We start from the raw sequence: 25,554 nt of genomic DNA on the forward strand, positions 1-25,554 counted from the left end.
TGGGCGCACAACACTGTCACCAAACCTTACGGTGTCCAACCCTATTGTATAAAATCTATTGTATAAAATGACTGATACAAAGCAAAGATATATCTCAAACTGAAAAATTATCTCTTTGAAAAGTACTGTTATGCTGAAGAAGAATTTATATTTACGTAAGACAAGAAGTAGTTATTGGGAATGAGTAAGTCACATATGTAGTGAGGAAAACAACATTTAAAAACTCAGCACGTAACCATATTTAGACGAGAATGTATACGTGAATACAAAATAACTTATTGAACGGCATTACGATTATTCATACATATGAACTGTACAGCATGAAACAAAGTAACTGATGAACTTCTATGTGACCATTATATATCGATACGTTGCTGTGAGATTCGCAGAAAATATGTTTTGTTTTACCCAGTTTCACATCGCTGAGGATGTGCGCCACTCTCAGCTGAGAATGGACGTATGTGTCCCTACCGTGTTCCATGTGAACACACAATCTGGACATGTAGCAAACAAGTCAGTCTCATCAAACGAAACGACCCATATTCAAAACATGTCAGACACTCTGAATATTAATGACTCCAGTCATCAAAGTTATGTTTTTTATTTGAGCTGATCCAGTGTACTTTTGTCACACAACTTAAAAGGCTTCAATAGTTCAGCATATGTTAGTTAATTATCGGAAAAGTAACAAATATTCTAGGCTCATCGTAATCAGTCTTTCTTGAGTCATACACCTACGGAGATATTTACTAGACAAGGCATCAGAAACCTACACAACATCCTTATGTCAGCTTTACGCACTCTCTTACATGGACGTAATACAGTTTCATAAATATTTTTTGTAGTAAGCAGGAAATAGATGTTCTACTTTACAACACACGAATGACCGGACTTATATTTAAAAGTTATATAGAACGTTTAGAATGTAATACTAGACGACTCACTTGCTCATGAGTCTCAAGTGCCAGACAATTTTCATATAAGAACCATTGTCTAGTCAACATCAAATCCCGAACATTATGTAACAAAAAAAAATTGTTCAAATGGCTCTGAGCACTATGGGACATAACATCTATGGTCATCAGTCCCCTAGAACTAAGAACTACTTAAACCTAACTAACCTAAGGACATTATGTAACACTGGGTTTATAGGTATTTGCGGTATTCACCTGATTCCTGTGACTTTACTACTAGAGTCACTGTAAAAGGTCTGTGTATGCCGAGACAGAAACAGTTGCAGTGCAACTTTAGAATTGTTACACCATTTTGGGTATAGTGCAGTGTTTCCAGCGATGACACTTTAACACTTGCCAACACCGAGCCTCTTGTAATATATGAGAGTCATTTCATAAATAATGCACACAAACTTATTTTACTTATACTTCCTTTTTTTTCAATATCTCTTTACAGTTCTTCAATACAGTCTCCCCACTTCTCTGTGACTGAACCTCGACGTTTCTGAAATTCTAGTATTTCATCTAGGACACCACTCCTATTCACCTGTCCAAAGGCTCGGGTAACGGCAGTAAAAAACTTTTCCAGGGAAAGATAAGGGTTTTTCAACCTCGGAACAAGTCGAAGTCTGGTGGATTAAAGTCCGGACTGTAAGGTGGATGCGGCAATAATGCCCACCGTATTGGCGCTGTTTTTGGACTACAACATTGCCGATATGCGAGCGAACAATGTCGTGGAGAATACTAACCTCGAGCAACGGAGGGCAGGTTTTGTGTATTTTCCTACGCAAGTTTTGCATGAAGTGGCGACGATACAGTGCTGTTACACTTGTTCCACGCGAGACTCTATCTTTCGTTATTATTCCTTGATTATCGTAAGCAAAAACCATCATTTGCTTTAGATTTGATTGAACGCGTTGAAATTTTTTTGGACGTGAATAATCTGAAACTCTCAGCTCGTTGGACGGAGATTTCAAGTCTGTTTAGAAGTCTCTAATCTAAGTTACATCAATAACGAGAATTTGACATAAGAATCCTTGATCTTTACAGTCGAATCTCTGTTTGAGCAAAGTTGGAATGTCCAGGCGTTTCTGCTTCTCTTCAGCAAACATTTTAGGACCCATTGCACAGAAATTGTTCTCTTCTTCAAATAATTTGTCAGAATATGGAATACTGATTTTGGGACAATTGCTATAGCTTCAGAGACTTCCTCACAAGTAGCACTGCTATCTTCTTCAAGATTACTTGTCACAAGTTTCACTCTTCCTTCATTTGTTGATGTTTTCGGCTTTCCGGATCTTGGATTATCGTCTATGTTCACATGGCCACCACGAAAACAATTAGCCCTACGCGAAACTGTACAACGGTCCACTGTAAACTCACCACCAACTTCACTTAAAGCATTGAGGATTTCTGTTGTGTTTTTGCCGCGTAAGGTTCGACCTTTGTGTACGACTTCCGGTCTTCAACAGTCACTGGTTCCATTTCTAACTCTCGCCAGTTCTGTGTTACAGTAAACAGTGAAAGGGAAAAAAGAGGAACATGTTCTTCTTCCTCGAGCTCCCAACATCAACTCACGTAATTTTCATTGTTGCTGCATCAAACAGTCCGCAGTAATACCAACTTATACAGTGTTTATGAAATGTCCCTCGTATATGGTAGTAAGTAGCTGTGACGGTTCAAAGAGTTGACGGTATTTGGCAACACGGTAATTTCGTCGCCTTAGCTTGCTGTCTCAGTACCTGGATGTATATTGTTATAGAAAAGGTGTATGTCATGTACAATTAAGAATGTTTGTCTATGTTGTTGTTCAAATATATATTGTAGACCGCCGCTGTGAAACTGGGCATCTATGATATGCAACGCAACAGCAGATCCAATGGCAACAATGCAATTGCACACGGTAGTTGGCCACAAAAGAATGAACTGGCAGCGGTCCTTAATAATAATTATATAATTGGTAAAGGTAACGATAGTGCTGTACATTTGTTACCTTTAATGGTTCCAAAAGGGTTTAACGTGTTTCTTATGGTCTGAGGCATGGTCCGGAGCAAGCTTCCAGGTGTACGTTACCCGTAAAGAGGGTGACTACCAGGATATTTTGTAGATTCTCGAATTTGCTATCGGTAAGAAACGACAGAGTAGGTTCCGATTTAATTGCGAACACTGGTTTGCAATGCAGCACAGCACTGCTAGTAAGGGGAGATCTCGCGAACAAACGTTACAAAATGAGATGGCGTACATGAATTGGTAAGTTAGTGCAAGATTGGTGATATAGAGCTATATCTTGACCACTTTTGGTAATTTTTGGTGTGAAGATTAAGTGAGATGGAACAGTGATCCTATTTGTTTCGTATCTTGTGGCTGCTGTTCCCTTTCGGCACTCTCTAATGTAAATGAGTATCAGCTGTATTGTGTTGAAATTTGCTCTCTCTAATGTCATTGAGTGAATGCCAAATTTTTGTTGGGAATCGGCACCCTCTAAGTTAATGGTGTGGTTGCTTTGTATGTGTGAGAGACTGGTTTATAATTTGCACTGACTTAATTGCTAGGTACCTTCTGTAATGTGGATTATAAATTTTAAAAAACAACTTCTCTTTGGTCATACAACGTATGTTGTCGGAAATTTCACAAAGACCATCTGTAGGATTAATAAACACTTGTCCCTGTCGGAACCATTAAAGCGAGCTTTGTACAGAGTTACCATTGCTTCTGGAATTATCCTGCGACTGACCAGGCACTTAGAAAACTGTAGTGGGACGCATTTTCCAACACCTGAAGGAGCAGGATTTTGCTTTAATCGCTTAATATCAGGGCCCACAGTGGTAGTGGCGAGAAGGTTTTTTGTTTGTATTATATTTATGATTCACTAGCGTTGTATTTTGGAGATAAGTTTTGCTGGCTCTCGTCCATAGCTGACGGTTACCTACTGTAAGGAGAAAAAGATTTAAAAAAACTTTTATTAGTAAAAATTTAAAATAGAGGTTTTTGTTTTGAAGCGAAAAAGAATATGACATTAATATTTATCTTCAGCCCCAAAGAAAGAAAGAATAAAGAAAAGATGAGTTCCAACTACATAAAGGAGAAAAAGGCAAAAAATTAAGATTTTTCTGGTAGCTATATTATACACTCCTGGAAATGGAAAAAAGAGCACATTGACACCGGTGTGTCAGACCCACCATACTTGCTCCGGACACTGCGAGAGGGCTGTACAAGCAATGATCACACGCACGGCACAGCGGACACACCAGGAACCGCGGTGTTGGCCGTCGAATGGCGCTAGCTGTGCAGCATTTGTGCACCGCCGCCGTCAGTGTCAGCCAGTTTGCCGTGGCATACGGAGCTCCATCGCAGTCTTTAACACTGGTAGCATGCCGCGACAGCGTGGACGTGAACCGTATGTGCAGTTGACGGACTTTGAGCGAGGGCGTATAGTGGGCATGCGGGAGGCCGGGTGGACGTACCGCCGAATTGCTCAACACGTGGGGCGTGAGGTCTCCACAGTACATCGATGTTGTCGCCAGTGGTCGGCGGAAGGTGCACGTGCCCGTCGACCTGGGACCGGACCGCAGCGACGCACGGATGCACGCCAAGACCGTAGGATCCTACGCTGTGCCGGAGGGGACCGCACCGCCACTTCCCAGCAAATTAGGGACACTGTTGATCCTGGGGTATCGGCGAGGACCATTCGCAACCGTCTCCATGAAGCTGGGCTACGGTCCCGCACACCGTTAGGCCGTCTTCCGCTCACGCCCCAACATCGTGCAGCCCGCCTCCAGTGGTGTCGCGACAGGCGTGAATGGAGGGACGAATGGAGATGTGTCGTCTTCAGCGATGAGAGTCGCTTCTGCCTTGGTGCCAATGATGGTCGTATGCGTGTTTGGCGCCGTGCAGGTGAGCGCCACAATCAGGACTGCATACGACCGAGGCACACAGGGCCAACACCCGGTATCATGGTGTGGGGAGCGATCTCCTACACTGGCCGTACACCACTGGTGATCGTCGAGGGGACACTGAATAGTGCACGGTACATCCAAACCGTCATCGAACCCATCGTTCTACCATTCCTAGACCGGCAAGGGAACTTGCTGTTCCAACAGGACAATGCACGTCCGCATGTATCCCGTGCCACCCAACGTGCTCTAGAAGGTGTAAGTCAACTACCCTGGCCAGCAAGATCTCCGGATCTGTCCCCCATTGAGCATGTTTGGGACTGGATGAAGCGTCGTCTCACGCGGTCTGCAGGTCCAGCACGAACGCTGGTCCAACTGAGGCGCCAGGTGGAAATGGCATGGCAAGCCGTTCCACAGGACTACATCCAGCATCTCTACGATCGTCTCCATGGGAGAATAGCAGCCTGCATTGCTGCGAAAGGTGGATATACACTGTACTAGTGCCGACATTGTGCATGCTCTGTTGCCTGTGTCTATGTGCCTGTGGTTCTGTCAGTGTGATCATGTGATGTATCTGACCCCAGGAATGTGTCAATAAAGTTTCCCCTTCCTGGGACAATGAATTCACGGTGTTCTTATTTCAATTTCCAGGAGTGTAGAATAACACGTCAGAGATGCTAGTTATTTGTAATCTGTCTGACTAAATGGCTATAATCTTCTAAACTCTGTTTGCAGAAAAAATTTAAAAACTGAAAAATAATTTATCAATATCGGTGATAGAAAGGAATATCTGATAGTAATTCTATAATACAAAAGGAAATTTTAAAAAATATATGTTTACAGCTGAGAAATGATGTATCGGAGTCAAAAATCATATCTCTGAATCCACACTAAATTTGACAGTTGCTTGAAGCTATCATCAAATGCGACAAAAGAAGGAGGTTCGAAGTTATTACGCTTATTTCGAATAAATGTAAGTAAAATAAACTTCGCATTCGTTAGGCTTGCTTAAATTTAACATCTTTTTTTCTTTAGATACACCGGAGGTACAGTATAACGCGGCTGTAAGTAAACGTTGACTGTGTTATTAGTGCAAGTCAGTGATACAGTGACAATCGTGCTGCGCATCGTTACGTGGTGTATAACTAAACTATAAATAACCATACAATAATTATTACTGTGGCGTACCTCATATACAAGACTATTGACTAATAAGAACTGAAAAGGATGCCCGCTTTCAAATTTTGTAGCTGGACTACGTTCTAGCAAACATGCTTAAAGATTTCTTGGTTTCAAGCCGTACTAATTTTTTGTGTGTCAAAAAATACGCTTAGGTATCTCATTCACCACGAATAATTATGCTGGAAAACTGAAGGTCTTGGCATAACTTTATTCAATCATAAAGAAATTACATTAAATATGAAGAAAAGGGGTTAATAGTTACAAGTCGTACTGGAGTCTGCATTGAAATAATTTCGCTATTTAATATTAGAAATTCTGAGCATGTACACGCAATATCCTGACGATATCCGGATCTTTGTGCTAGATACGTTTCAGTCAGATGCGAAATTGCTTAAGGATGCACGTATGTAAGAGTATATAATCAAAAGCGAATTGGAAAGGACTAGTATAGGATCAAAACTGGGGAGGCTTTCACTCATCAGTTATGCACGTAATCATCAATTATCAACGGAAGTGTTCCAGACAGTAATATGTACTAGAGGAGATCAGTAAATGACGTTGCTAACCTGCATTCGACAGGATTCCCGAGGTATGTAGAAACATAGAATATTTCGAAATGTGGTGCTATAGAAGAATGCTGAAGATTAGATGGGTAGATCTTATAACTAATGAGGAGGTACTGAATAGAACTGGGCTGAAGAGGAATTTGAGGCACAACTTGACTAGAAGAAGGGGTCGGTTGGTAGGACATGTTCTGAGGCATCAAAGGATCACCAACGCAGTGCTGGAGGGCAGCATGAAGGGTAGAAATCGCAGAGGTAGACCATGAGATGAATACACTAAGCAGATTCAGAAGGATGTAGGTTGCAGAAGGAACTTGTAGATGACGAAATTCGCACAGGATAGAGTAGCATGGAGAGCTGCATCAAACCATTCTCTGTACTGAAGACCACAACAACAACAAACCGCCTTATGTTTACAGAACATGAAGTGGCGCTTATGTGGTTAACGCTGCCAAAAGTATTCTTAGAGACAGCTTACGAGTAGAAGTGTTTAGTTATAGTAGATATCAACTATATCATTCCTTCACAGTATACAGAACTGACTTCTAATAAAGCTAATTGTTTCGAATATGACATATTATGAAACGTTTTGTCCCTTCTCTAGTTATGAAAAGTTTTTGATTTTCGTCCCTCTAGTATCTGATCATAAAAGTAGTATCCGTTTTATGATATTTTGTGTCTTAAACGCACTGGATAACACTTTTTAAGGTTATATTACTTCAGTGTAAGGACTTCCAGACGTAGAATGAATCCATGGGGAAAAGTGAAATCTGAAACCAACTATTAGTTCACAAAAGTGACTGGTATTTAAATGCTACACACAAATGACTACTTCATATTCATACACGTTTTAAGCACGCAGCAGGCAGCGGGTAGTACTAATGTGTATAGATAATAAGTGCTTACTTGATAATTGTTTGATGATGACGGATGCATTTCAGCAGCCGGTAACGAAGTTCATACTGAGCGTACGTTTCTGAATAGTTCTCAGGTCTCTCAGATACTTCTTTGGCGAGACTAACAATTTTGCTGCTGAGTAGTGTGATCTGCATACGTAGCTGCGCGATGAGGCTGACGTTGAAGGAGTCGAGAATCATGGTCATCACCACGACGTGCAGGGTCGTAATCATGCAGTACACCCACGTGACGCCGAAGCCTAAGGGCTGCGTCGCGTCGAAGGGCAGAGCCAATATGAAGGGCAGGCCTTCAGCGCTCACAGGGGAGACCAGATAACAGGAGCAGGCGCCAATTCCAAAGGAGATGTAGGTCAGCGTGAAACGGCGCACCTTGCGACACTGCACGCGCAGCACTGGAATGTCGTCCCAAGTCACGAACTCAGCGAAGTCACGGCCCACCTGCCGGCACAGTCATTCGTCACTGAGTGAGACACTGAGTACCTGACCGCTGCCACTGTTATAGAGAACCATGAGACTTCTCAAATACAGGTACTGATACTTATTCATAAAGGAAACAAATTCAATAAATGTGTCGGAAATCGTTGTCGATTTTTGCGAATAAAGCTGTCTAAGGACGTTTCGGGTACAGCCATTATCAACCGAAAGGGCATAACATCCTGAATAACTTGACACAGGTTTTATTGCTTCTGATGCAGAATTGTGCTTTACAAGTTCCAAGGTTTGATCTGATAAACGCAGTAGCCAGTAGCTGAAACGTCGTCATAGATACAGAATTGCACTGATGTGACGAAACTCTTGGGATAGCGATTTGCACACATACAGAATGCTGTGTTATGCTGGGTGTTGCCCCATAATGGTGTGGGCTATGTTTACTTGGAATAGAATTGCTCGTCTGGTCATACTCAACTACTTCGAGAATACACTACTGGCCGTTAAAATTGGTACACTGAGAAGAAATGCAGTGATAAACGGGTATTCATTGGACAAATACGTTATACTGTAACTGACATGTGATTACATTTTCACGCAGTTTAGGTGCATAGATCCTGAGAAATCAGTACCCAGAACTACCACCTCTAGCCGTAATAAAGGCCTTGATACGCCTGGGCATTGAGTCAAACAGTGCTTGCATGGCGTGTACATGTACAGCTGCCAATGCAGCTTCAACACGATACCACAGTTCCTCAAGAGTACTGACTGGCGTATTGTGACGAGCCAGTTGCTCGGCCATTTTTGGCTAGACGTTTTCAATTGGTGAGATATCTGGAGAATCTGCTGGCCAGTGCACCAGTCGAACATTTTCTGTATCCAGAAAGGCTCGTACAGAACCTGCAGTATGCGGTCGTGCATTACCATGATGAAATGTAGGGTTTCGCAGGAATCGAATGAAGCGTAGACCCACGGGTCGTAACACATCTGAAATGTAACGTACACTGTTCAAAGTGCCGTCAATGCGATCAAGAGGTGACCGAGACGTGTATACAATGGCACACCATACCATCATCTCAGGTGATACGCCAGTATGGCGATGACGAATACACGCTTCCAATGTGCGTTCATCGCGGTGTCGCCAAACTCGGATGCGACCATCATGATGCTGTATACAGAAAAAATGACGTTTTGCCATTCGTGCACCCAGGTTTGTCGTTGAGTACACCATCGCAGGCGCTCCTGTCTGTGATGCAGCGTCAAGGCTAACCGCAGCCATGGTCTCCGAGCTGAAAGTCCACGCTGCTGCAAACGTCGTCGAACTGCTCTTGCTGATGGTTGTTGTCTTGCAAACGTCCCCATCTGCACGATCCGTTAGAGCCAAGCGGATAAGATGCCTATCATCTCAACTGCTAGTGGTACGAGGCCGTTGGGATCCAGTATGGCGTTCCATATTACCCTCCTGAACCCACCGATTACATATTCTGCTAACAGTCGTTGGGTCTCGACCAACGCGAGCAGCAACGTCGTGATACGATAAACCACAATCGCGATGGGCTACAATCCGACCTTTATCAAAGTCGGATACGTGATGGTACGCATTTCTCCTCTTTACACCAGGCATCACAATAACGTTTCACCAGGCAACGCCGGTCAACTGCTGTTTTGTATGAGAAATCGGTTGGAAACTTTCGTGATGTCAGCACGTTGTAGGTGTCGCCACCGGCCCCAACCTTGTGTGAATTCTCTGAAAAACTAATCATTTGCATATCACAGCATATTCTTCCTATCGGTTAAATTTCGCGCCTGTAGCACGTCATCTTCGTGGTGTAGCGATTTTAATGGTCATTAGTGTATTTGGAGCAATTAATGTTCTTCACGTTCCTGAACAACGATGGAACTTTTATAGATGACAATGCGCCGTGTCACCGAGCCACAGTGTTGCGCAGTTTCAGGAAAATTCTGGACGACTTGAGCGAGTTATTTGGCCACCCATAGTGATCGACATGAATCCCATCGAACATTTACGGGACATAATTGACAGATCAGTATGTGCACAAAATCCCGCAGTTACGGAGGTAGCATGGCTCAATGTTTCTGCAGGGGACTTCCGTGGACTTTTTGAGTCACTTCCACGAGTTACTGTACTGTGGCGGGTAAAAGGAGGTCCAACAGCACATTATGGGGTGTCCCACAACTCTTGTCACCTCATTGTCTGAAGTAATGAATCAGGAGCTCAGTAACGCCAGCCAGTGACATACCTTTGTCATGTAGGTCTGATACTTACCTGAAGAGCAAGCTTATGGAAAGCACGCTCGCATACAATGGCGTGCGCCATGCGGAAGAGCCAGATGATGTCTGTGTCTGCAACACTAAGCGTCAGGGTGAAAACGTCCAGATCTGCCGTGCCCTCGCGGTACAGTACTATGACTTCAGAGCAGAAGAAGGACAGGGTGAAGGATGCCATGGCGAAGGTGTAGAGTCGGAAGCAGAGAGGCGACCTGCCAGCGCCGCTTGGGTGTCGCAGGACGGCCGTCCAGTGCAGAGGTCGCAGCAGGTAGTTGAGGTCGCTGACAGACTCTGCTGCAGCTGCCGCTCCTGAAGGAGACGGAGCCGTGCCGGCCATATTGCGGAACTCCCTGCACACACAAATGTGTTGTGGGACTCACTGATCTGCTATACACAACCATCCAAAAACTTGGGGAATATATTAAACAAAATTAAGTAACTTAGTATGTGGAGCTACCAGTAGTCTTGTTGTGAAATATTTTGGGACCTGCACACTAGTACGAGGGATGTTTTTTAAGTAAGGGCCGTTCGCGCGTATAGTCCCGTAGCTAGCGCGGACGCCGCAACAACCCACCGCGCCACTTGCCGGCATCCTTCCCGTTCACACTGATGCAAGTTGCAGCTGACGTGTACGCATCGCTGTGCTACTTTGTAATGTTTACGATTATTGAATCGCCGGCCGCGTGTGAGATACGGTCAGTGATACGTTTTTTGACCGCGAGAAGCCTATCAGCTGCAGAAATTCATCGTCAGTTAACAGAAGTTTATGGCTTGAATGCAATGAGTGAAGGCAAAGTGCGTCAATGTGTTAGAGAGCTTAAAAATGGCCGTCAGAACGTCCATGACGAAGAACGCTCAGGCCGGCCCTCTGTGATCACTGATGATTTGGTGGCTGCAGTCGAAACAACGGCCTAAGTGGCCGTGCGGTTCTAGGCGCTGCAGTCTGGAACCGCGAGACCACTACGGTCGCAGGTTCGAATCCTGCCTCGGGCATGGATGTATGTGATGTCCTTAGGTTAGTTAGGTTTAACTAGTTCTAAGTTCTAGGGGACTAATGACCTCAGCAGTTGAGTCCCATAGTGCTCAGAGCTATTTGAACCTTTTTTTTTTTTTTTTTTTTGCAGTCGAAACAAAGATTCGTGAGGACAGAAGATTCACAATTTCCACTCTTTCTTTGGAATTTCCACAAGTTTCAAGATCGGTTTTGTCCAAAATTGTGTCTGAAAACCTAAACTTTAAGAAACTGTGTTCTCGGTGGGTACCCAGACTCCTCACAGAGGACCACATAGGGAAGAGATTTGCCACTTCATTGGACTTTTTGATTCGTTAAGAGGAAGAAGGGGATGACATGTTGAGTCAAATTGTCACTGGAGATGAAACATGGGTATCCCATATCACTCCCGAAAGCAAGCGACAATCGATGGAATGGCGACACACAACCTCACCCGTCAAGGTCAAAGCCAAACAGAGGCTGTCAAAGCGCAAGATTATGACAACTGTGTTCTGGGACCGGCGCGGTGTTTTGCTAGTGGACTTTATGCCACGAGGAACGACAATCAACTCAGATGCCTACTGTGCAACTCTAAAGAAGCTCCGCAGAGCAATTCAAAACAAAAGGCGTGGCATGCTGACAAAAGGAGTTTTGCTTCTGCACGATAACGCTAGGCCTCACACCTCTCAAAAGACTCGGGATTTGATTGATTCTTTTGGCTGGGAAGTTTTGGACCATGCACCATACAGCCCCAACCTTGCTCCTAGCGATTTTCACCTTTTCCGGTACCTGAAACACCATCTTGGCGGGCAGCGCTTCAATGACGACGATGAAGTGAAAGCGGGCGTGAACTCATGGCTGTCGGAGCAGGCGGCCGAATTCTTTGAAGAGGGAATTAAAAACTTAGTTGTACGGTATGACAAGTGCTTAAATAAGCAAGGCAACTATGTAGAATAATAGGTAAAAGTGTGTAGAATCAAAAAATAAAAGTTTTTTTTACAAAACCATTTGTATCTTTTTTAAAAAATAAAAACGGCCCTTACTTAAAAAACAACCCTCGTATTTTCACGTCCTGAGCGCTGGGCGACTCCGTCCCTTTCTTCCAACCTCAGTGTGCCGACCTGAACACATTAAGCGTTCCCTTTGCCCGCCGTAGATGCAGTGAAAGGTATTCACAATCAGGCTCCATTATATGCAAAGTCATTAAATATCTGTCGAAAAAGGCTCATGAGTGAGCAAAAATCTCTTCAAAAATGCATTTCATTGAGTTGTCCCAACCGCTTGCTATTTCTATCGCATAATATAGCAAATAAAAGTAGGTGACATTGTCTTGGAAGGAACGTGTTTTTCCTACTTCTGTGCCGGCCGGGGTGGCCAAGCGGTTCTAGGCGCTGCAGCCTGGAACCGCGCGACCGCCTCGGGCATGGATGTGTGTGATGTCCTTAGGTTAGTTAGGTATAAGTAGTTCTATGTTCTAGGGGACTGATGACCTCAGAAGTTATGTCCCATAGGGCTCAGAGCCATTTGAACCATTTGAACCTACTTCTGTTTTCCAAGGTATCCTTCTGTCAGGAGGTGGTTCAACTTCTTTGATTTATCTTTTTCTTCGAGATATTATTTTTCTTTCTGTACCCTAGTAAGGAACAGTTGTCTTCGAACATCTGCATTCGTCGCACTGATGTATCATGTCAATACAGTCTATTACAGACTTTTTAGGTGTCGCTTTCAACTTATACGAGACATGCATTTGTTAGCAGGCTGCAGCTGTGGAACTGTACCTCAACAATTGTGCAGTGGTCTCAATGGAAATTCCAGTACTACTGTTACCTCCTCCATCTACTGCGCTGCATGTACAGCTAAGGGTAAAGTTATTTTATGCGTGTTCTACCTATTGAAATATCTGCAATGGATGCGGTATGTGGATGTGAATGTGGTACGTGGCAACCACATAGGTAGTCTTAGGGATGATCATTAAACTCGTATTATGAGAGTCAAATGTGCATTCGGTAATGTTGATCAATCACATGCTCTTGCAGTGTTTGCAGTCTGAGTCGTGCTACTCTTAATTTCGGGTATGGAATTTGAGCTCAAAATTCAGTTAATTTTCTTGAGATTTTCAGAGCTTCAGCGCGGAATAATATGTTTTTCTGAGAGAAAAATAGACAAAGAAAAACTGTAGCAAGGTGTACACAGCCAATGCACCAAAGTAGAATACCAAAGTGGCATCAGCGAGCAATGTGGGGTAAAACGTGGAAAATTAACCTGAATTGGTCTCCTATGTTTAAAAGGGAAATCGTATTTGCCACAGAAGTTGAAGCTCTGGCGGTTGACAAACATTTTATTTATGTCGATTATATCTAAGAGAAGGTGTGCATAAAACATGTTTAAGGAAAATTCATTTCGCAAGCTTTTACGCTACATCGCAAATGTCTGTCAGAGGAGTGCCATGCTTCGTATGACTGATGATATATCGTTGACCGATAGTGATAATTTTTTTTAATGTGGATACATCGGATTCCCCATATCTTTAGAAATATCAACAGTCGTAATTCTCACCCCCATAACAAGTGATGATTTAAGACTTCCAGACTAAGCTACGTCAATTCAAATCTGCCAGTGATTAGTAAATGATGACACTCAATTTATTTTTCGTCACGAGAGTACTGGTTAATGTTGCTTTGGTATAAGAAATTTCAGAACACAAATTGTTATGCATCTGTCAGTCGCATCATTCAGCTCAACAGCCATTGAACAGCGAGACTTCTGCGACATGTTTACGTTTAACATTCAGTGCTTATGTTCAGAATGAAAAGTTTAAAATACATGCATTCGTCATCTATGAGTCTCTTCGCAAGTGCATAAGTGTAGGCAGCGTACAGATTTTGTAAGACTGTGCCTACATACATCTCAGATGTTTCATACCCAGGGACACATGACAGTGTATTGGCGGCCTGGCATATATAATGTTCTGTTCATAACTAATCGAAAATCATTCCTATGTGAGCTCTTTTCCCATTAATTAGAAAATAGTTAATACTTGTAATTAATAATGACAGTGATTGCAAGAAGTAAAATGTGTATTTCAATATTAATTCCTTCTGTATACAGGTGGATGTTTAGCATGTAATTTTCTCCGTAGTTCAGTTACATATGTGATGAATCCAGATGGACACAGTGGGCGGGTCAGTGGTTAGAAGTTTTGCCAGACGCCCCTGCGGACTACGGTCAACCTTTGAAGGTGAAAGCACAAAAAATGGCTCTGAGCACTGTGGGACTTAACAGCTGTGGTCACCAGTCCCCTAGAACTTAGAACTGCTTAAACCTAAGTAGGCTAAGCACATCACACACATCCATGCACAAGGCAGGATTCGAACCTGCAACCGTAGCGGTGCGAAAGCACAAGGCGAGGCGACAACGAGGGATAAGTACCTGATAGTGACTTGTCGATTGACGGGGATGGCGTCTGCCAGTTGCCTAGCTACAGTTTTTACATAATGTAATGCACCCTGAAAGATATGGTGGCGCGGCCATACCCGCAGAAACATTTAATGTAGTGTGACAAACATACAGGTATGCACTCATGGAGAGCATCAGTTTTTGTAGTACTATGTCAGGTGCAGTCAATGACAGATAAAAATTTTGGCGGTCCATGAGAAGCAGACGAGTTAACATGTAAATAGGAATTCCTCTCACTTTGTATAGTACCGGGCCAAAATTTTGTCACGGCGTAATATCAGGTGAATAATCTTCGGCCTCAAAATTTGGAATGGATGTCCTCGTTTGCTAAACCAAACACATAAAAGAGCAGGACAAGTCAATATGCCAATTGCTGAGAAGTGCGGTTGTGGAGACGATAGCATAGGTTAAAACATGAAACTCGTCTGAGGAGTCAGAACTGTTTTATCACTGCATGTCTGTGAGTGTACATAATGATCGCTTAATGTTAATACAACTTTTGAAAGAAGAGGAGTTTGTTTTCTCGTTAACTAAAGTAACATTGGCCAGCAGTTTGCAGAACTGTTTCCATTGACCACAATAATTGCATGGATTTCAGAGTGAAGAAGGAACTCTGTGTCGGTAAAGAACACGTTTTACATTAAGCCTTTATTCAGAAATTTTCACTTGGTTTTTCAATATTATTCATTGTCTGTGATTAAAGAGATCATGTAATACTTTGTTATTCGTGTCTGTAGTAAACAGGGATTAATACGTACCACTGTTCAATTTCATAGATCAAGACCTTGCTTCCTAGGGCCACACATTGCATATTAGTTATGCTTTCCACGACACCTTTTTCATTGAATGCATCCGACCCTATGGGGAGTGATCTGACAGTTGGCCAGTCGAACAGATGTAGATCATTCTACCATCCACAAGTTTAAGTCAAACGCTAAGCTGTACGTCACACACAGAATTGGCGATACCCGCGCAGGATTTAGGTTACTTAGGACAATGCTATCTGCAGTTTGAACATCTAGCATGACATTTAAAAATTTTCATAAAATCATGGTTTGATAATTTGTTATGATTCCATATTAAGCTTGCAAATTTAATTAAACAATGAACTTTTCTTACAACATTCCATTTCTGTATCTAGGGTGGTTTGTACTGATCCGTCTTGATTTGGTGTAGAGCGATGAAATAGTCTCTTCTACTTTTGGAGGGGTAATTGTGTCAATGATTGCAGTATCTCTAATGTGATTTTGTTTGTGGGCTAATGAAGCTAGCGGAATTTTTTACTCTTGATATACTTTCTTTTCGTGTGTTAGCTGTGTTCCCCACACCTTGCGGACTTGGTAGGGATGTCTAAGGTGACAAAAGCATGAGTGAGGAATTTAGTGGGAAAGAGTGCAAGGGAATAAAGTTGCGGTAATCTGGAGACGTCAGATAGTCATTTTTAATATGGAGGCCGAACAGGGAACTAGTTATCAGGTTAGCTTTCGCGATTTACATGAAGGTAGCTCACGGGATGCAGTGGGGCCTGTCTGCCACGAACGCAAAACAGTGGTGGGGCCCAGTCCAGCAGTGAACGAGGACCTAGTGGTAGCTTCGCATTGGCTGGCATATACGTCACGAGGAAACGGCATCTAGCATATGGGGTCGTGATCCGACGACCCCATCACTAGACCCATACAACCTGTCTGCCCTAGACACACTTAAAAAAAAGGGGGGATTCCAAAACCTAAATAAAGAAAGGAGGGAACAATTCAAAATCATGGTGAATAGCTCATGAGCATAGACAAAGATATTCGCTCACAAACTAAGGAAGTCCAGCGTAACTTAATTAACCCTTTGGCTGCTGCAGCTCCGCGTCCGACTTGGTCGCTTCGAGCGCGCCTTCAGGGTTGCCTGCTCCTTTTGCTTCCGACTGTCTGGCTGTCTGAATGCGATTACCGACGTCACGAATAAACACAGTGAATTTGGAGGTGAATTGCTCGACAGACGTAATGTACACCGAAACTACAATGATGTTACCATTTAACTACTCATCAAAGGCTTTCCTTCATATGCAGTTAGTTCTTGCGAATCATCACGGTTGTTTTTGACATACTGTTGTTTTTGACATACTGAAATTTAGTAATCACCTTTATATACGTAACTTAGCATGTAAACGCTGAGGAAACGATCAAGCGTTGACGTTCGTCTGTACTAGCGCAATAATTCGCCCCCAAACAACTTTCGAGGGTCCGCAGCTGGTGGTCGTGCGGTAGCGTTCTCGCTTCCCGCGCCCGGGTTCCGGGTTCGATTCCCGGCGGGGTGAGCGATTTTCTCTGCCTCGTGATGACTGGGTGTTGTGTGATGTCCTTAGGTTAGTTAGGTTTAAGTAGTTCTAAGTTCAATGGGACTGATGACCATAGATGTTAAGTCCCATAGTGCTCAGAGCCATTTGAACCAACTTTCGAGGAAAGCGTCTGAATACCGAGACACACTTTCGAAGCTAATCACTGTATTTCAAGCTCATTAACCCAATAAATTACTCCAGGGTAACTTCGAAACCAAAAAGTGAACTATTCTGAACTCTTTTTACAGGTGACGCAATTGTTATTATACAGTAGATACAAACGATGATGTATAACTTTTGTTTCAGAAATCGATAGGGAAGTACTAAGGTTTCTACACTACCTGATTACACATCCCATTTAATTCCTAGTGACCTTTTGTGCCTGAGAAATGGGCGAGTGTGTGCTACTGACAATCGTCTAATTAAGTTGCGTTTGTGCGTAACATCTCTGTACATAAAAATTAACTGTTGTGCTTTAGTGTCACTAAAATTCAAATATGGCATAACCAGTTTGGATGATCCTCATTTGTTGCATTCTTAACTGTTAATGCAAAGTTGTATGAAAGAAAAGTTTGGAAAAGTGGTCTAGAAAATTGGAAAATTCTGGAAGTACCTAAAGGGACTTTTGCTATGGGATTTTTACGATTTTCGTTATTCACAATTGAAAAGATCGATATGAATAATACTTTTTTTGTTTGTTCGTTATGGTCTTTGACTTGAAGCATCCAGTCTGTGTTTGAAATGTTCGTACATGAGATATTTGTCAGCACAGTAATTTATTTGGAGCGGCTCTAGTAGCTCAGAGAATTCTGTGTTTCAATCTATTTATTTTTAATTATTTATTTTTTTTGTGCTATAATATTTCCCATCCTTCTTTCTCATCAGGACTTTGGACCGGAAATGCCGAAGTTAAAAATATTTATCGTTTTTAATTTTTTGTTTCTTTGCCCTTTTGTTTTTTCCTCCTTTTTTATTTTTCTTTCTTAAATAATTTTTTTCAGAAGTAAGGACTTAATTTCATATTCTAGTTGTAGCAACTTGGCCAAAAGTTCTTCTTTGTGTGATATGTTTCGAAACATCGTACAATACACAATGCATGTCTTAAAATCATATTTCGTTTCTCGGTGCACATTCTGTTTCGAGCAGACTGAACATCTACGCCGTAGTCCGCGTTTCCTGGACTGGTCTCTTGGAATGACATTTTGAAAATGTCTTCCAGTAAAGCGCAGGCGATTCTCGCCATCAGAGCGTCGTCCTTTCCTGGACGGTATTTTTGTTCTGTGATTGCCACTACAAAAATGCGTGATTTTTTTCGCCAGACGCTTTTCGCTTTATTGAGGTAAAGCATCGTCAGTGTTGGTGATATTCGCTTAATTTCTCGCTTTCCTCTCTCTTCTCCGTTCTGCAGTAAATTTTTCCACAAATACTCGTACCGGACGTAAATGAAAATCTGCCAATGGCATTTTTCTGCCTGTCATTGATGTGTGAAGAGAGTGAGCACTCAAAACACAAAGGTCCACATCTTGAAATAAAAACATTTAACAGATTTACGCACAGATCCTGACCTTCTGATGATTATAACAATGTGAATGTATTAGCTAGCAAGGCAGTACGAATAAATTATTAGCACCACACAGTGTGTGTTGTGTGTGGAGATCGTAAAGTGAGTGTAAAGGGATCTAAAATGTTGCAGCGTTCGATGTCAATCTCTTGTATGATAATTTCTGGCTTATAACGTGAAAAAGACCTCTGCCAACACACTCCGCATGAAGAAATTGCAAAAATTCCCAAGCCTCGAAATACATGTTAAATTATATCATCTTTCTTATAGGGGTACAAAGAAGGAGCCTCCTAGAAGATTGTGAGCCTAAAGACTGAATACAGGCACAATCGGGCGTACACTGGAAACGGTGAAAGATTTCACCGGCTAATCCTTCTAACACCAGATCAAGTTAAAGTCCAAAACCAAATTAACATCAAGATGCAACGGCCTTTATCAAGACCACCCCTTGTGACGATCTCGATAAATATTGAGGGAATCTCTAGTCATAAGAGTGTTTTATTAGCAGACATGTGCTATAAGCATAAATGCGACGTATTGTTGGTGCAGGAAACACACCGTGGAGCCACCAGCCACAGACCTAAATTAGCAGGAATGGATTTGGCCATTGAAAGACCTCACGATAAGTATGGGAGTGCGATTTTCATCAGACCCGGGCTCAACGTAACATCAGGCGTAATGACAGAAGTAAATAACATAGAAGTACTTACCATTCGCGCCCAGAAGTTTTCTGTGACGTCCGTGTACAAACCACCAGATGTGGACTTCGTTTTCCATGAACCAAACAGTTTTACAAATGACCATATTAATTTTGTCATGGGCGATTTCAACTGCCATGGTGAAGCATGGGGATATAATGAGACTGATGAGAATGGTGTACAGCTTGAATCCTGGGCTGACACTAACGACCTACAACTCATTCATGACCCAAAACAGTCAGCATCGTTCAACACCAGAAGATGGACAAGGGGATGTAATCCTGACAACATCTTTGTGAGTAGGAAGTTGGCAGCACAGTGCATGAAGCTTGTTGAAGAACCTATCCCAAGTACACAACACAGACCCGTCGATTGTGTTGTGAATGCCATGATTAAACCAGAGGAGGTGCCTTTGCGAAGACGGTTTAATTTCAAAAATGCCGACTGGCAGAAATTTAAAGAGCAATTGGACGAAGAGATTGAGAAAATCCCTCCTCGACCAGATGAGTATGGTAGATTTATCGATCTTGTGAAATGGATGTCAAGGAAAAACATCCCAAGGGGTTGCCGTACCCAGTACATCCAGGGTCTGACCGGCAGCAGCAAGGTCTTACTTGACAGGTACCAAAAGCTGTTCACTCAGGACCCCTTCAGCGAAGATACAATGGAGGCTGGGGAGGAACTAATGCAGGCTATTGCTGAGGATAAGAGATCACGGTGGTGCAAACTAGTCGACAATCTTGACATGAAACAAAACAGCAGATGTGCATGGAAATTACTGAAAAACTTAAGTGGGGACCCAACTGACCACCAGCAGAAGAACAACGGGGTAACAGCAAATCAGATTGCTAGCCAACTTCTGAAGAATGGGAAAACCAAAGGCAAAAGAGAAAGGGAAAGTGTTATACCCCAAGAACAAAAAGATTACGGACTCCTCAATGCTTCATTCACAGCAACCGAACTGGATGACGCCATTCAGAGTACGAAACTGAATAAGGCCGCTGGAACTGATGACCTTAGAACGGAGCAGATAAAACAGTTTGGGCCCAAAGCTCGAAACTGGTTACTACAAATGATGAACACCTGTATTAAAGAGCTGAATATTCGAAAACTATGGTGGCAGGCGAGAGTGGTGGCTTTACTAAAACCTGGCAAGGAGATAAAGGACCCCAAAAGTTACAGACCTGTGTCACTTCTATGCCATCTCTATAAGATACTGGAGCGGATGATTCTCAACCGGGTGGCAGAAACTATAGATGGAAAGCTCATAAAGGAACAAGCCGGTTTCAGACCAGGAAGATCTTGTTGTGGGCAAATACTTAATCTGACGCAACATATAGAAGACGGGTTTGAAAAAAAATTAATAACTGGAGCAGCTTTCATAGTTCTTACTGCTGCATACGACACGGTAAACCACAGAAAGCTATTGTGCAAATTATATCACCTCACAGGGGACTGTAGGTTGACGATGGTTATTGGTAGTCTTCTGCAGAATCGAATATTTTATGTCTCCCTAAATGGTACGAACAGTAGATGGCGACTGCAGAAGAATGGTTTACCCCAAGGAAGTGTACTTTCTCCCATCCTTTATAATGTGTACACTAATGACCAACCTATACCTCAAGATGCAAGACTGTTCCTATATGCTGATGACACAGCTGTGGTGGTCCAGGGGACCAATTTTGATGCAACATCTGGAAATCTCTCTAGAGCGCTTGAAGAACTGGCTCAATGCTATGACGCCAATCACCTCAAGCCAAACCCTGACAAAACCCAAGTATGTGCTTTCCACCTGCGCAATAGAGATGCTGGAGTTGAGCTCGACGTTACATGGCAAGGTAAGAAGCTAAAGCACTGTCCAACACCTAAATACCTTGAGGTTGTACATGACGGAACGCTTTCCTTCAAGCAGCATTGCCAAAACACCAAGGCTACAGTCTGCTTCAGGAATAACATCATCCGCAGGCTGACAAACTATGAATGGGGAGCTCAACCATCAGTACTGAGAACATCAGCACTTGCTCTGTGTGTTTCTGCAGCAGACTATGCAGCGCCAGTATGGGAAGCATCTGCACATGCTAAACAGGTTGATGTAAGTGTAAATGAGACAATGCGAATTGTTACAGGTTGTCTCAGACCCACACCAACGGGTAATTTGTACCTACTTGCTGGAATTGCCCCATCCAAGATCAGAAGGCAGGTGGCAGCAGACGCTGAGAGAACAAAGAAAGAAACAGATTCTCGACACCCACTGAATGGGCACGTCACTCAGGCTCGGAGGCTTAAGTCTAGAAATACACTCCTGGAAATTGAAATAAGAACACCGTGAATTCATTGTCCCAGGAAGGGGAAACTTTATTGACACATTCCTGGGGTCAGATACATCACATGATCACACTGACAGAACCACAGGCACATAGACACAGGCAACAGAGCATGCACAATGTCGGCACTAGTACAGTGTATATCCACCTTTCGCAGCAATGCAGGCTGCTATTCTCCCATGGAGACGATCGTAGAGATGCTGGATGTAGTCCGGTGGAACGGCTTGCCATGCCATTTCCACCTGGCGCCTCAGTTGGACCAGCGTTCGTGCTGGACGTGCAGACCGCGTGAGACGACGCTTCATCCAGTCCCAAACATGCTCAATGGGGGACAGATCCGGAGATCTTACTGGCCATGGTAGTTGACTTACACCTTCTAGAGCACGTTGGGTGGCACGGGATACATGCGGACGTGCATTGTCCTGTTGGAACAGAAAGTTCCCTTGCCGGTCTAGGAATGGTAGAACGATGGGTTCGATGACGGTTTGGATGTACCGTGCACTATTCAGTGTCCCCTCGACGATCACCAGTGGTGTACGGCCAGTGTAGGAGATCGCTCCCCACACCATGATGCCGGGTGTTGGCCCTGTGTGCCTCGGTCGTATGCAGTCCTGATTGTGGCGCTCACCTGCACGGCGCCAAACACGCATACGACCATGATTGGCACCAAGGCAGAAGCGACTCTCATCGCTGAAGACGACACGTCTCCATTCGTCCCTCCATTCACGCCTGTCGCGACACCACTGGAGGCGGGCTACACGATGTTGGGGCGTGAGCGGAAGACGGCCTAACGGTGTGCGGGACCGTAGCCCAGCTTCATGGAGACGGTTGCGAATGGTCCTCGCCGATACCCCAGGAGCAACAGTGTCCCTAATTTGCTGGGAAGTGGCGGTGCGGTCCCCTACGGCACTGCGTAGGATCCTACGGTCTTGGCGTGCATCCGTGCGTCGCTGCGGTCCGGTCCCAGGTCGACGGGCACGTGCACCTTCCGCCGACCACTGGCGACAACATCGATGTACTGTGGAGACCTCACGCCCCACGTGTTGAGCAATTCGGCGGTACGTCCACCCGGCCTCCCGCATGCCCACTATACGCCCTCGCTCAAAGTCCGTCAACTGCACATACGGTTCACGTCCACGCTGTCGCGGCATGCTACCAGTGTTAAAGACTGCGATGGAGCTCCGTATGCCACGGCAAACTGGCTGACACTGACGGCGGCGGTGCACAAATGCTGCGCAGCTAGCGCCATTCGACGGCCAACACCGCACCGCGGTTCCTGGTGTGTCCGCTGTGCCGTGCGTGTGATCATTGCTTGTACAGCCCTCTCGCAGTGTCCGGAGCAAGTATGGTGGGTCTGACACACCGGTGTCAATGTGTTCTTTTTTCCATTTCCAGGAGTGTAGCTTTATTGCAAGAACCAAGATCCTTGACGGTTCACAGGAAGATAATAGAGTCTGTAAATGGGAGAATGAACAAACCGCACTGCAGATAATACCAAAAGAGCAAATGGTACCTGGAAACAAACTTCCATATACAGTGTGGAGAACACTAAATAGGCTGAGGGGTGGTGTACCCACATGCAAAACTAATCTGTGCAAGTGGGGACTGCTGACTAACGATGACGACGTTCTTTGCGGATGCGGAGAGGTACAAGACGAGGCACATCTGCTCATGTGCCGACTACTGCCCGAGCCCTGCAGTTTTAGTGACCTCCTACAAGCCAACGACAAAAGCCGTAGCGGTGGCTAACTATTGGAAAAATAAAATTTGATCTGGACACGGAAAAGTAAAGTATCTTTCTTATATATCAAGGAAGTTCAGTTACATAACGGAGAAAGACAGGATCGAACCACTCAAAATTTTGTTATGTTAATGACGGGGTCTAAAGTTTAGCTATATGTCAGGGTTGTTTTCGACGTGTATTTTGATTCTTCTATTTATTATAGGAATAAATAACAATCAGAATGTACTAAAGCTGTGCTCGCTGTTGACTTGATTCCTCATGCCTTTTCTTGCACAGGGTTAATAATTTCGGCTGAAATATCGAAATACAGTAAAAGCCAAAGTCGCGTGAATGACTGGGGCGTAAAAGACAATATTACATATGTTGCTTGGACGTCACTGCTTTCAGTGAGACACGTAGCAACTCTCTGTTTTATGACATAAAGTACAGTTTCTAAATCCATATTTTTGTACTACGAGAAAAATTGAATACTTTGTACGCAACCAATTTTTCGAATGAGTTATAAAGCAGAAGTTCCTCTGTTTCCAGTTAATTGTTCTAGTTCGACGAAAAATACGCAGGTAATGCTGTGATGACGGCTTTGCAAGGGACCTCTTTCACGGGGGTTTTTTTATTGAGAAAATAAATTTCAGCCGGTTTTCACTACCCAAACGATGGATTTATGTAGTCATGACACGTTAAATCATTCTGGATACTATTTCTTTGATATCTGACACATGCGTCAAATTGCAGTGGGTAGTCATCGATCGCGTAGCCTACAGGTATTCTGAAATATTCAAACATATTACATTACACTAATCTGAGTTGAGGGTCAGCTGACAGTCACTACCATCTTCAGTTTTCTCATTACTGTCTCACAGTTTCCCAACATCTTTAGCCAGCACACATCGAATGAGTTAATGAAACGGATAAAAATTAGCCCTCGCGCTGACATGGAGCGGATTCAAATCCCTGCCTGGTCTCCTAGATTTTGATAACAGGATTTTTGCTAAATAACTTCACCTGAATGCCAAGGTCATTCCTTTGACAGGCTCGCAACAGACTTCCTGCACATCCTTTTCCTATTCGAGCTTGACCTAAGTCAGTAATATCTCGTCCTCGACAAGACATGTTGTTATCCTTCCTTCACTTTATCTCTCTAATAATAACGTTGTAAGTTATGGCCCCGTCTGGATCCAAGTGAAGCAGCATAAATACAATTCTCTTTATAAAATAAATCTTTGATCAAGACTGGCAAGTGTAATGCCCGTTTTGTTCTCTGATAGCTTAATATAGCTAATCACTGGATGTGGCTACTGTGCACATCTGTACCGCCGTTACAGTGAGATCAGCCTGATTAAGAGTTATTATTAGAGGATAGCCTAATCATGGAATACCTATGGGGGAATGTGAAGAATTCTTGGAGTGTAAGTCAAGACTGAGGTTAACAGATATTCATTTGCTGTAATTCGACAAAAATTGAAATAAATATTGACATAGAACCAAATTTTTTAAAACTCAGATGCTAATACTGTGGAGAGGTGCCAAAGAGCGTGGAAGACTATATGGGAAAGTGCATCAGCATTTGCTCATCTTGGCAGCTCAAACAAATCAAAACTGACGATACAACAAGATGGCAAAAAGTATAACAAAATTAAGCAACACACTTTGCATGGCATCGTAATCAAGTAACGAGCTGCTCAGAATACGTATCTGTTACCGCAGTTACGACACTTAAATTTCCACAAATCTGCGAACTATCTGCCCATCAGCACCAAACGGTGGCCAGGAGACAAAGAGTCCCTCACTGCAGTTGGTGACTGAACGACCACGAAATAAGATCTCACTCCACAATCCCCTACTTTTAGAAAAAGTCAATATGAAGGTGAAGACCTATGGTTATTGCCAATATGAAGAAAGAGAATATCAGTTATTTCATGAAAAAATATAAGAACGCTGCAGAAATTCCCACTACTTGTGTACAGAACGTAACTTAACAAAAAGGATGTTGATACTGGGATGAAGCAGTTTCGTATTGTTTGGTCGGCTTTCTCGAGATGAACATGGAGGTCGAGGAATTAAATTCGATTTTATAGACCAAAGTTTGGAAAGAAAGCTACGAACCCTCCTCATCTATAGAAGTTTGTACAGAACAAGCAAAAATGACGTACTAAGTTATTCTCTGGAAATGGTAGTGGCAGCGTGGTGGCCTCCACTCAAGGCTAGGAGAAGGAGGTACTTGTTGGCAA

The 25,554-nt window shown here is 43.4% G+C and overlaps 1 protein-coding gene across 1 annotated transcript in view; it reads right to left on the reverse strand.

Annotated features, from left to right (window-relative positions):
- LOC126195634 (odorant receptor Or2-like) overlaps positions 1-25,554 on the reverse strand; it is a 79,051-nt gene that overhangs the window by 47,440 nt on the left and 6,057 nt on the right. Inside the window, exons 2-3 of the mRNA XM_049934258.1 lie at positions 10,225-10,576; positions 7,498-7,946 (exon numbers count right to left, since the gene is read on the reverse strand). Of these exons, the coding sequence (XP_049790215.1) occupies positions 7,498-7,946; positions 10,225-10,563 (788 nt within the window). The 5' untranslated portion in view covers positions 10,564-10,576. The remainder of the gene's footprint in view (positions 1-7,497; positions 7,947-10,224; positions 10,577-25,554) is intronic.

Source organism: Schistocerca nitens, chromosome 7, assembly GCF_023898315.1.
Source record: "Schistocerca nitens isolate TAMUIC-IGC-003100 chromosome 7, iqSchNite1.1, whole genome shotgun sequence".
Taxonomy (NCBI): domain Eukaryota; kingdom Metazoa; phylum Arthropoda; class Insecta; order Orthoptera; family Acrididae; genus Schistocerca; species Schistocerca nitens.